General features: G+C 32.7%; 1 protein-coding gene across 1 annotated transcript; it reads left to right on the top strand.

The window, feature by feature from the left end:
• The first annotated feature begins 438 nt into the window (after positions 1 to 438).
• Positions 439 to 3,568, top strand: LOC132035110 (peroxidase 60-like). Its single transcript, XM_059425419.1, has 4 exons — positions 439 to 682; positions 1,261 to 1,440; positions 2,009 to 2,168; positions 2,883 to 3,568. Exons 1-4 carry the CDS (start codon positions 467 to 469, stop codon positions 3,302 to 3,304), a joined length of 978 nt encoding a protein of 325 aa, XP_059281402.1. The 5' UTR covers positions 439 to 466; the 3' UTR covers positions 3,305 to 3,568.
• Positions 3,569 to 13,964: the final 10,396 nt, after the last annotated feature.

Genomic DNA, 13,964 nt, shown 5'->3' with positions numbered 1-13,964 from the left:
TTAGTTTTTTAATTTTAATCGTGAATTCGCAGAAGGAATCTTTAAGTTACTTGAAATATAATCTACATTCTTGAAAACGAAGTAAAAAATATTACAAGTAACAATAATTGAGAATTCAAAATATTTAAAAGGCCTACGAAAAAATTGTTTGACTCTCGAAATTCAAATGGTGCCTCATAAATTGGGATGGAAGGAGTATTAATAATACTATGTTAAGTCATAAGCGGCATTCTTCGACTATAATATACTATTCATTTTACTTCAAGAACTTGAAGGCACGTTATCACAATCGCTTAGAAATGGTCGTGCAGAGCATGCACAGTTTGATTTCATGCTTCAATATCTTAGTACGTATCCTTACCAGAATATTATATAAATAGGATCAGAAATGTGTTTTCTTTCATCCACATTAATTTGAGAAAAGGCAACCCAAAAAAAAAAAAAAAAAAAAAAAAAATTGCTAAAAATGTCGAAGGCAAAGGCACTAGTGGTCGTGTTATTTTTGGTCGTATTTTCTGGCCAGTGTTATGGGGAACTCAGAGTTGGATTCTACAAAGGAAAATGTGGGCAGACAGATGTTGAAGGTATTGTTCGAAGGGTTGTAAAAACATGGTTTTTTACAAAGGATAAGACTATTGCAGCTGCTCTTCTTCGTATGCAATTCCATGATTGCTTTGTTCATGTAAGAAACTACCTATATATGCATTTTAATTTTGCACTTTCTTCTTCATCATCTTTTAGCTTACTACCATACCAAAGGCGGATGCAGAATCTTAAAGTAGCATATCAGTATATTCATGACTATCCTTTTCGTCTCATTTTATGTGAAGCTGTTTGATTGGACACGAAGCTTAATGAAGAAAGAAAACATACTAGAATGTGCTTTGAACATGCATGTAATGACATTTTTGTACTTATAAAATCACATTATTAAGGGTAAAATGAAAAGTTTAATGTTTTAAATTGTTTTTAAATGCAGAAAAAGATATTATCATTCTTTTTGAAATAGACAGGAAAGAAAGAGTGTCTCGCAAAATTAAACACCGAGAAAATTTCTTTGTGACAATGAGTTTCGACATAGTATAATATTTTTAAAAATTGCCAACTATAGTTTCCTGTTGGCTTTTCTTATTGTGCTCAAGCAGCCATGCTTACATAGGTAAAAAGAAGAAGTCCTTTGCTCTTTGTGAAATATTTGTGCTACAATTTTTCTATTACCTTGGAATAGGCTAATGTTTTTGTTGTGTACGTGACGAATAGGGTTGTGATGCATCAATTCTATTGGATGGAGGCAACAGTGAGAAAAAAGCAATCGCTAATAAAAGTGTCAGGGGATATGAACTCATTGATGCTATTAAAGATGCTTTAGAAGCAGAATGCCAAGGCCTGGTCTCTTGTGCTGACATTATTTCAATGGCAACTAGAGATGCTGTCCTCTTGGTAAACTACATTTTATTTCATCATTACACTCATCTATATCTTCTTCATTATCACTTCAGCCCTGTTGGAATCAAAATACCTGCGGGATGTCATGCAGAAGCTAACAATTTCATAGCTTGAATGATGATAAATCAAACAATAAATAGAAGTATACTAAAAATGGAATGTTGCTTTATAAGAATAAAAATTGTCGAGAAAATAATCACATATAAAGAAGACTCTTTTAATAACTACATCGTGTATGCTATTATGTTGTTATGTGAAGGAAAGATCCTCAAATTATAGATGTCAAAAGTATTTTCCTGATTTTCCTTTTTGAAGTAAAACACAACTATGATAAAATCCAAAGAAGATACTAGTAAATTCGGGGCAAACCCTAATTTGAGACTTTCTATCTTCCTAAGATTTTACAAAATCAGTACACTTATAGTGTATAATATTTTTATATGTAATAATAACAACTGTTTACAACAAATCTCATAAAATAATTTGGAAAAGAAAGTAAATAATTTGAAATTTTAACTTGTGACATGTATCCTAATATAGTTTTGGTTATAAAATGTGACAGAGTGGAGGAAAATGGTACAATGTAGAAACAGGACGAAGGGATGGGAATGTTTCCTTTGCATCAAATGTGAATCTTCCTGGTCCTTCCATTTCAGTCGCAGATTCCATCAATACTTTTGCCATCAAAAAGCTTACCCCAACAGACATGGTTTATCTTCTAGGTAATTTTTCATATTACAATCCTTCGTTTTATTCTGCATTTATTTAATAAAGTTGGTATTCGGATTAATTTATACACATCTCAATTATTTTATCACATACTTACTACCTCTCACCAGGGCGGATATCAAGTAACTCTATCCACTAAATCTTAAATAAATGAAAAAATTGACCTTGTATCTTTATTTCTACTAAGATTTGAACCACGGTTTCCCGTAATTTACATCTCATTTTAGTGGCTGTTAGGCCACACCTTTAGATGTTTTCTTTTTTTAACGTTCTTTAATCTTCAATGCTTCGTCTTTTTCTGCATCTTTTTTCATAACGGTGGTATTTAAGTCAACTTGTATGTACCCTGATTGTTTTATTGAGAATTCAGAGTTGGAACCAGAATTTTTAATTTATGGCTTCTGAACCACAAATCTTTTTGTTTAAATGAATTGTTAAACACAAATACAGGGTTTGAGCCAAAATTACTGGGTTCTATCAAACCTGTAAATCTATTGGTGTTCTGCCTCTGTGAGTACCTGCTACCTCCCAACCATCAATGTGTCACTAAGTAACTTTGACCACCAAGACTTAGGCAGATTGGAAGAAATTACCTAATGTATTTTTATTCTACTGGATTAAACTCTGACCTCTGATGATTTTCATTCAATTTTATTGACAGTTGCTTCTTTATTTTCAAAGAATTAATATGTGGTTGCCAATTCCAGGTGGCCACACTGTTGGAATTACTCACTGCTCACTCTTCCAAGATAGGTTATACAACTTCAACAATACAGGTGGTCCTGATCCAACCATGAGCAAATGGCTATTGTTTGGTTTAAGAATGAAATGTCCTAGAGGTTCATCCTTTGACAACATTGTTCCTCTTGATGTGATGACTCCATCTCTGGTAGATAACTCATTTTTTCAGCAAATTCAAAGGGGAAATGGGGTTCTTCAAATTGATCAGCAAATAGCATTGGATCCATTGACAAAAGATATTGTCAAAGGGGCTGATTTTGATACTAAGTTTGGAGAGGCTATGGTGAAATTGGGTAGAGTTGAAGTACTCACTGATGCACAAGGAGAAGTGAGGAAATCATGTAGGGCTGTGAATAAGAAGCCATTCGTTTTAGGGATCATCAATTAGAACAAGTGTTTTATGATAATTTATTCTTGATAACTTATTTGCTAAATGTATAATTTTTCTTTGGTGTGGGAGGGAGTGAGTCAAGGAGACTCGTCCTTTAATGATTCTTTGGCATTTGAATTTTGAGTATTGTTGTACTGTTTTTCTTGTATGAATTCTTTTTTATGTTTTCATGTATTATGTTGTAATGTAATTGATTCTTACTGAAGCTATTTTTTGATCAATGAAGCAAAAAGGGTATGTGATTCTTGAAAGAATTAGTTGAGACGATCTCTTGTAGTCTTTTGCCCTTCGTAAATTATTGAAGAAAGTAACTTTTCTATGGATTTATAATAAAGCAAAGAGATTATGGTGCAAATTATTAAAAAATATAGGAAAAGACTGAAGTCACAAAAGAGCGCATACATTAGAGATAGAAATTACAAATTACCCAAAATTGAAGGATAAGGACTTAAGGAAGAGTATCAACTTTATCATATGTAGTCTAGGATGAGAGAGCATCCTTGATCTTCTGAATGGTAGCAACATCAGTCTTGAATGACAGCCAGAATCTGATCATCACCACCATTAGGGAACAAACTTATTGGAAGCGACACAGTTTCAGTATTGGAGCTATAAATGCTGAAACAGTTGTAGCCGATTTTTTCCAATCAACATTGTACTTAGGGGTGTTAAAATTACTCCACGAAATCCGACCGGGTCATTTATTAGTTCAAACCATCTAAAAATTGGGTTGATTTATAGCTCAAATTAAGTTAATATATAGCCCAAATTAACCCATAAAAACCTTATTAAAGTATATTTAAAAAGATAGTTTTTTAGTTGGTATGTTATATACTTTTTAGTTGGTATGTTATATATAGTCATAACAAAGAAAAATAATAATTATTAGGTACTTAAAATTTTATAAAAGAACAAACAAAGCAATTAAAACTGAAGAAATTGGGGGAAGTCACACGAATACAAGTTTTTGAAAAGTTATTTAAAAACATTACAACTACTTTCAAAAAATTACACAAATACAATTTACTTCAATTTATTTACATAGATTACAACTTTTTAGATTCTAAGTGTCTTTGTAACACATTTTTAGGTTACTACAATTAATGCATATACTTTTTACTTTCTCTTTCTTTCAAATATGGAGAGGACATGAGAGAATTAATGTAACTTTTTCCAAATAAAACAAAATTAGATGAATACTATTTTTAATAGACCTCTAAATCTGACATCTAATCGTTTGGAAAGATTCTTTTTCGTTTCCTTCCCTTTATTTTTATTCGTTTAGTTTTCATTTGATGCAATTATTTTTTATGACTAAAAGAAATTATTTGAATATAGTAATATTAAGAAAAATGCATGAACATACATTAATCATTACTTCAGCATAAAGAAATATTCTTATAACTTTTTTTATTGTACATGTGTGTGTGTGTGTTTATATATGTATTTTATTTCATTAAAATAGTTGGTATATCAATATTAAATGTTGCATCTAGTATGCTTAATATTATATAATGTATACAATAGCACAATAATTAATATTATGCAATGTTATATGTTGTATAATATACTTAATATTATATAATGTATACATTAATACAATATGCTTGATATTATAAACCGTATATAATATTACAATATACTTCATATATTATTTTTGATGATAGAAAAGTTACAAGAATAATTTTCACGTTGAAGTGTGAATAAAAGTTATGAATTAATATGAATATTCATGAACTTTCTTAACAGTAATGCATTCAAAAAATTCCAACATTTTCTTTTAGTCACAAAAAGATAATTGCATTAAAGTGAAAAGTAAAAGAATAAAAATCAAAAGGAGGGGAAAGAATAAATTCAAAATGAGCTAACAACCCTATGCATGTGATTTTTTTTGTTTGGGGGGGGGGGGGGGAACTATTTTTTAAGTAGGGTTTATAATAGATATTTATTTGCAAATATTCCCTATATATCTACAATTTTTAGTTTGAAAAGAATGTATTTATAATAAAGGTCATTTTTAAATTAGAAAATGTATATTAATAAAGACTTGCCTTTTCTTTCCTACACAGTGTGGCCCCACAATAGCCTTGGAGAGAGAGAGGGATATTAGAAAGGAGTAACTACGTTTAATATGTTACCATTTATTAATTCAAGATTTTGGGAATAGTCATAATTGAGGGTGGATTGATAGCTATTAAAGTATACCATATAAGTTGTACAATATGTAATATTGAAAGTAGTTGTAGTCTGTATAATTTACTTCTATAAAAGTTGTACTTGTGAAAGTTCTCCAAGAAATTGCACGTTTGCCCTTCAAATGGGTTGGTCATTACTTTTTGCCTTTCAAATGGGCAGGTTTCTACTTCTTTTTTTTCCCTTCAAATGGGCTGGTCTTTAATTTTTACTTTTCAAAATCAAACTTAGCCTAGCGGGCGCATAAGTGCTTCTTTAAGCGCGGGGCAAAATTTGTGGAATATTATGATCAGAAAATATAAACTTATGCCCAACAAAAAAAAAAAATGTCTTGAGGGACAAAAATTAAAGACCAACAAAAAATAGGGACAAAAGTGCAAATGGCCCGTTAAAACTTAGTAAGAATTGGGCGGATTAGGTTATGATCAGTGTTTTCGGTCAACCCATTTTAGCCCAATTAACTTTTATTGACCCGTCCATATATTAACTCAACTTATTTTAACCTACACAACTTCAACTCAACCTGTCCATTTGACACCCCTACCCGTGAAGGTGAAGAAATATTCTCATCTATTATGTCTCCTGTCCCATTTTCAGGAACAATGAAGTTGGTCATGATATCTGGATCGCCTGCTTCGGCCATCCAAGAAATAGTAAGAATGACAACAACAAAGAGGAGAACAATTAATTTTTGCGATGAAAGTAGCTAACACACTACTAAAAAAAAAAATTAGCAACCGATAAATTTTGTAGCTAAACAATATAATCCCTTGCTAATTTTATTTAGCAACGAATTATCACAGAATTATATCTATGCTTGACCCTTATTTATCTCTCTGTTACAAACAGCAGAAACTACTAGGAAAGCACATATGAAGATCATATTCGAAAAAGTCTTTTAAATACCTTAGATTTCTCAGTTGATAGTGATGATATGATCATTAATAACAAGAGTTAACTTCTAATCTTCTACTAATGCAATTTCTTAGCAGAAATCATAAAAGTTGCAAACCCTTCTCTAATTTCTTTTTAAAAAGAAATCAAACCTCTTAGTTGATTTATGGCAACATCCATATGTATATTCTTTGATTGCAAATTTTTACTAACGGAATTGACAATAAACAATATATCATGCCAAATAGTCATACTCAATAAAAACTCAAAATTTTCAAGCTCATATGTTACTAAATAATTAGCTTCACTTTTCATTTTTGAATCCTCAGTAACCTCTAATAATTTCACTACAGCATTCTTATTTGTGGAGTTTGATATTTTATTACTTTAGTACTTTTAGTACTACTCTTTTGACGTGCTTGTGACGATGATTTAAAAGTTAGGCTAGGTATATCTTTTAAAACTTTACATCGCTTAATAGCGAAAGAAAATAGTGAATATATATGTTGTAACACTCCAAAGAATGATATAGCTTCCGCATAAGAATTAGTCATGTCACAAAATACCAAAGTTATTATGATTACCATATAGTACATAAAATAATCTAGAATTTCTATAGAATAGTTTTTTTTCACTCTTTCAAGGTTTCTCTTCATATTAGATCGCCAAAAGTGTACTTTCACCCCCCCCCCCCCTGAGCCGTATTGGTGCACACCCAAACTAATACTCCCTCCGATCCATAATAAGTATTCTTTTGTCCTTTGCATATCCCTTAAAAAATGCTAACTTCTAGAAAGAAAGAAAAAATAGGTATTTTGATAAACCTACCCTCAATTAAATGATACCTATTTATATAGTTTCTTGATTACATAAAAATTCACTTATCTAAATCGGGTAAATTTGAAAGAAAATAATTGATACCGACACTTATGTTGGATCAAAATAAAAATGTCAAAAAGACACTTATTGTAGACCGGAAGAAGTAATGATGAAAACATAAGGCTTAATTGGTGGGAGAGATGCCGATGAATGGATTTGGTGAGTGGAATATGCAAGTGGTGTAACTTACTCAAAGTTGCATAACTTTTTGGGTTGTTCATGATGTCGACGAAGTTGCGATGGTGGTGCGTGGTGAATTCGATGATTATGTGAATAGTGGTGGTGCAATCGATTGATGGTTGACTGAAGAAATGTGTTGAATTTATGTCACAAGAATTTCAAAAGAAAAAAAGTCATGTCAGCTCATTTTAAGTCATTTTGGCACTTAAAATTGAGTGTCAAAAGCGCTTTATGCAATGCTACACTTCTGTATACACGAGACATATCCTTACTTAGTTGAGTTGTCTATATGATGCTAGTAAAATTGAAGTGTGTAACTAGGGGTCAAATATAGCCCAAAAGATAATGGCCGACTCAACTCACCTAAAATTTTAGGGAAAAGAACACACAATGCCCTTTTGGCCCAAAGTAATCCCACGTTTGGCCCACATTTGGGCCTAATACCGTGAACTGGCCTTTCGGCCCAAAGTAATCCCACGCGCTAGCCTTTTAAATTAAAAGCCCAAACACATTTTTTTTTTTTAAATCAGACTTTTTGTGGCGACTAAAAAGAGTCATCACTAAAGGCTTGCTACAGAAAAATCAGACTTTTTAGTGGCAACTAAAGATCAAAAAGTCACCACTAAAGAACCAAATTCATATTGAGCCTTCGAAAAATATTTCAAAACATGTATAATATGTGTATACTTATACAGTGATTGAGCTTTTAAGAAATATCCCAAAACATGTATAATATATGTATAATTTGTAAGTATACGTTGATTATACATTTATTATACACATATTATACATGTTTTGGGATATAATCAATGTTATATAGAATATGTATCAGTACTGTATATGTATGATACATTTTTTATACGTATGATACACTTTCTATACAAGAATGATATAGTCTATATACACTTTCTATATAAGAATGATACATTTTATATATTGTATATGTATGATACATTATCTAGACGTATGATATACTTTATATACAAGAATGGTACAGTTTATACATAAATTATACAACAACGATACATTTTCTATACTTATGTATAGAATATGTATAATATGTGAATCATTAGTGTATAATCAATGTATAATGTACATAGTAATGTGTAATAGATGTATGATTAGTGAGTATACATTGATGATACATTTATTATACACAAATTACACAATAATGATACAAACCTATGGTACATTTTCTATACATGTACGGTAGGGATACATATTCTATACAATAATGATACATTTTTATACGTATGATACATTTTCGATACATTTTCTATACATATTTGACCTTTAGTGGGGACTAAAGTTGCCACAATAAGTCCTTTTTTTTTTGCAACGAACTTTTAGTTACTACTTTTAGCGGCGACTTTAGTCGCCACAAAAGATCTTTTTCTTTTTTTGGTGGTAAATGGGTTGGCTGGGCTACAAATTGGGTTTGGGGAAACTTAGGCCATCGGGTGGGATTAGTGTCACCGGTCGGCCATTTTTGCCCTTTTCCCAAAATTTTATGGGTTGAGCTCAAGATAATTTCATATTGGGTTGATTTTAGCCCAACCCAACACAACCCATTTTAAAGTGATCTCCAACTTAGCTCAATTCTAGCCCGCTTTTAAGATGTACTTAAATTTGGGTTTATTACTTGAGATTTACTTTAATTTTTTTTTTTTATCTATACACTTTTCTTGTATCATATATCTTATAAGTTTGTGTTGTGTTTGATATGAAAAGAAAATATTTTTCAAGAAAAATATTTTTCTCAAAGGTATTTTCCACGAAAGATTTTTCAGGATTAAAAAAATTTCATGAAAAATGTATTTCTAGAAAATGGACCCTTCAAAAAAACTGGGTCAAGTTAGGCGGGTCATAACCCAACCCATTTTACGCTCATTTCAGCCCAAGTAACTTTTGAATCAATGTTAGCCCAACTCATATATTACCTCAGCCCATTTTAATTGGGCCAATTTCAGCCCAACCCGACCATTTGACACCCCTATGTGTAGAGGTGTCAATATGGGCTGGCCCAGCCCAACCCTACCCAGCCCTAAAGGGCCAAAGAATTAAATGAGCTAGGACGGGCTGACCCTTTTAATTGAAGGGCCTGCAAAATGGTAGCCCAACCCAGCCCTAAGCGGGTAGAAAGGGTTAGGAAGGCGCCTTTTAAGTTTTTTCGTCTTCCGAAATAGCATTTTCTAAGTGATTTTTGGTACAATTTGAACATGAAACTTTTGCAATATGAAATAGAATCTTCTATCACACCATTCTTGCGCAAATTCATATCATAGAAGAAAAAAATTTAAGAGAACAAATATAAATTATTATTTTTGATCACTAATTCAGATTACGTTCAAAAGAAATTAAACATAATATAAATTCTAATACTAAAAAATATTACTCTAGTTTCTAATTTACTACTTAGTAGTAAGTACATTCTTTTTTTATCATTACTTTTTATCTTTTTGTTTAATTTACTTATATTTTTTAAAAAATTAATTAATTTATTATTAACTTTTCTACCCCCGCCCCAACCCTGTACGCGCCAAGAGGTAGGCTTTTGAGCCTCACTTCTATATGGGCCAAAAAAATCCTAACCCAACCCTACTTAAATGAAGGGTTGGGTTGGGCCGACCTCACGGGCCAAGCCCATATTGACAGCTCTACCTATGTGTAACTGATCACAAATTATGCCAAGTTTGAGCGATTATTTATGTATATGGCCTAATATATACTTTTTAATTTGGATAAATACCTAGATAGCTCTTTAAATTTGGCATCGTTTTTTTGTTAATTAGACATTTCAACTTTCACAATGACCATCTAAACACTTTTACTTAGAAAAATATTGTGTCTCCTAGCTTCATGATGATATGACAAATTATGTGTGTCTCGCTTAAATTGAGGTGGAAATGAGATTTCTTGGCCTCTTACAATTTGAATAGAAGAAAATGTCTTTTTCAGATCTCTTATGTGTTTTTTTCAGATCTCCTATGTGTAAAAAATAAAGATCTCTGGTAAAAGGGTCATAGAACTTAAAAAAAAAAAAAAAGTGTAAAAGGGCCAAAAACCAGTTCTCCCCATTGAGTGGCTAATGACTCTTCTAATGTTTAATTCCATTTTTTCAGAATTAATTGCACATTCAATGTATGCCTCACATTTCCACTCTCTTACCAAAAACTTTCATGGGTAGAATCATCATCATCATCATCATCAGAGGAACTTAACCAGAATTTCTCTAAAAGAAGACTTGTCTTTCCTTTTTTTTCTCCCCGAGTCCCCTTAATCTTAAAAGGAAAGAACCATCCCATGGGAAATAAGATTTTTTGGCCTCTTACAATTTGAATAGAAGAAAAAGACTTTTTCAGATCTCTTATGTGTAAAAATGAAAATCTCTTGTAAAAGGGTAATAAAACTAAAAAAAAAAAATTATAAAGGGTCAAATAACTATTTCTCCCCACAAAATAGTGTAGAAATGAAAATAAGATCTCTTGGCCTCTTACAATTTAAATAGAAGAAAATGTCTTTTTCAGATCTATTAGGTAGTTTTTTCAGATCTCTTATATGTAAACAAAAATGAAGGTCTCCTGTAAAAAGATCATAAAACTAAAAAAAAATCTGTGAAGGACCAAAAATCACCAACAAGAATTAAAAAACATCCATCTTTAAACAATAAAAAAACCGTTGCCACGGAATGTTATCTGAAGACAAACCCCACTTTTCTCATGACGCATATTCTTCTACTTTGTTGAAGCTCTCTTTTATAACCTTCAACAAACAGATCTGAAAGGATCCTAAATTTTGGATTTTTCAGTTGCACGAATTGATTTTGAAACTTTTGTCGTGGGGTTGTAATGAGTGAAACCAATGTTTAGATACTGTTTTCCTACTTCTTGTAGTCCTTGCTTTTCTATTTTAAGTTTAGTACAAATATTAGATTAAACTTCAAACCACTAGTGCTACATTAATCTGAAGTTCAGGTGCAACAGTTACTTAAAGATTAGTTATTTAATTTGAAGTTTAAATATAGCAGTTTTGAACTTTAGAACACTGGTCTAAAGTATGGGTGGCATGGGGGCCTAGTCGTCCTGGTTCCATCCCGATTAAGGGGAGGGGATGTGGACAGGGGGTTAGGGGGTAGGGATGAGGTGGGCCCTTGGTCCGGGACCGATCAGGTCGAGTCCCGCTCAGTTTCAGTGAAATTAATTATGTTTTTTTAAAAAAAAAAAAAATCTAGCCTTTGGGTAATCCCAAATTTTATTAAATTACATTTTGACCCGATTCCTAATCTATAAATACCCCTCCAACCTTATTCATTTTCACACAATTCTCTCATTTTCTCTCTCTATAATTTGCTAATCTTCCAAGTCCTATAATTTTATTTTTGTGAATTGGCCGATATTTGGAGCAACTTTAAAGCTTCAACGTTTATTTACGGCTTATGGTTACGTATGCTTTTATGTAGATATTTGGTGCACTCGTTACATCCCTTTAATAATTCTCGCATTTAATTTGCCTCTTTGATTAATTTTATTTCAATTAATTTTTATACTTTATTTTATTATATTTTAAAAACTATGTCTCCTAAAAAATTTACGGGTATGACTATCCATTTTAGTGATACAGGTACTACTAGTAGTAGACTTAAATGTGATAGTTCTAGTAAAATTAAAATAAGAGTTAAAAAAAATAAGGAAGATTTTACTCATGCTGATGAAACTGAATTTAACAACCACCCCTCCCTCCTCCCCCCCCCCCCCCCCAGCTTTCATGCTATTAATCCCCAAGTTCAATTCGATAACGGAATATTAGAAAAAGCTTATGGTAATTTTGATTTTGAACATTTTGAAAATTTTGATGAGGGAGAAGAAGAAGAAGAAGAAGGAGAGGAATTAGATGATACACCTACTAGTCTCGTTTCCAAAGTTCCAACTCAGACTCAGTTTCAGTCTGGAGCTGGTCTTCTCCCTAAACCTCCTACTCGGGGTAAGACTAAGGTGAAATGTCCTAGAACTAGTATTGTATGGAAATTCATGACTAGTAGTGAAGATAAAACTTGTGCCATTTAAACCAAATTTAAAAAATGATTAAAACACGGATCCAGCAGAGGGGCAGGAGGGACATGTTGTTTAGCTAGACACTTGAAAAAATGTGTTGGACTGCCATATTTACAAGCTAGAATAGAAGATGGCTTTGACCCGGATCCGCGCGCTACTAGTCTCGCTCCTACTGGATCTTCTGGGGATCCTAATATGGTCCAACAAACGTTAAGTCTTTCTAACCCCGCTGTCACAACAAGTCCGTATAACAAAGATAGATATAGCTAAGAACTAGCTAAAATGATCGCGATCTATGGCTTAGCTTTAGTTTTCCTTCTAACCCCGATTTTGTGCATTATATTCAAAACACATGTAAGCCTGCTTTTTAAGGTATTCCTAGATCCATTGTTAGATCAGATATTTATAAATTTCAAGGTGATTATTATCAGTATATATATGTTGTGTATTTTACCACTTAGATTGTAGGGTGTCTATCACTTCTACTATAGGCCACAGTATTAATGACAATGATTATTTATGTATTACAACACATTAGGTTGATCATAGCTGGAATATGCAAAAACATATTATTGGTTAAAAATATGTTGATGAGAAAAAAAAAAAAAACAGGTTGTTATATAAGTACAAATGTTCATGGCATTTTGCATTTATATGGTCTTCTTGATAAAGTTTTAACTGTCACATTTGATAACGTTTCTTCCATGACTAAGTGTGCTGACATGTTGGCTACTAGAATTTTCCCGATCAACCCAAAAAATTTCATACTACATGTGTATGCAATGTTTTTAATTCAGTTGTGTCACGCCCCAATTTCCGAGGGACGTGATGGGCACCCGACCTCGATTTAAGGCCGAGCGAACCCGCAGACCTTTATCGCACATGTAAAATTTTTTTTTCCAAATCTCTAACTGATTAGTCATAAAATACATAATAAAGCTTTCTAGCTTGACATAATCTGTAATTATACAAACTTTATTACAAACCCAAATTGACAAATCGGTTTGGAGCCGCTCACACAATCGACACACACTATACCCACACCACGTTCGCAAAGTCTCTAGTACCGTCCGGAAGACACAACGTACGTACTCGGACTCGGCGGTGCTCCGGAGAAGGAATTGGAGCTCGCCAATCATACGGAACATCTTCAACTCGTATGTGGGTACACAACGCGGCATGAAACGCGGCCCCGAAGAACGAGGGGGTCGCACGGAAAATGTCCGAGTATGTAAAGCCGTAAAAATTATAAACAAAACATAATCAAAACTAAAGTACGAAGTAGGACTAACGAGAACCGTAATCGTACTCGGCGAATACGGACGTAACGACGGACCTTAATCGTAAACATAAGTACGGAAGCATAACGGACGAAATCGTGAGAGAATCGGACGGGTACAGAGGGCATGCGGACGTGCCGGACAAACCCCGCAATCGGAGCGGACGTACGAGTATATCGG

This window comes from Lycium ferocissimum, chromosome 10 (genome assembly GCF_029784015.1).
Source record: "Lycium ferocissimum isolate CSIRO_LF1 chromosome 10, AGI_CSIRO_Lferr_CH_V1, whole genome shotgun sequence".
NCBI classification, from domain to species: domain Eukaryota; kingdom Viridiplantae; phylum Streptophyta; class Magnoliopsida; order Solanales; family Solanaceae; genus Lycium; species Lycium ferocissimum.
The sequence above is the reverse complement of the archived record's forward strand: the minus strand, read 5'-3'. Positions and strand labels throughout refer to the sequence as shown.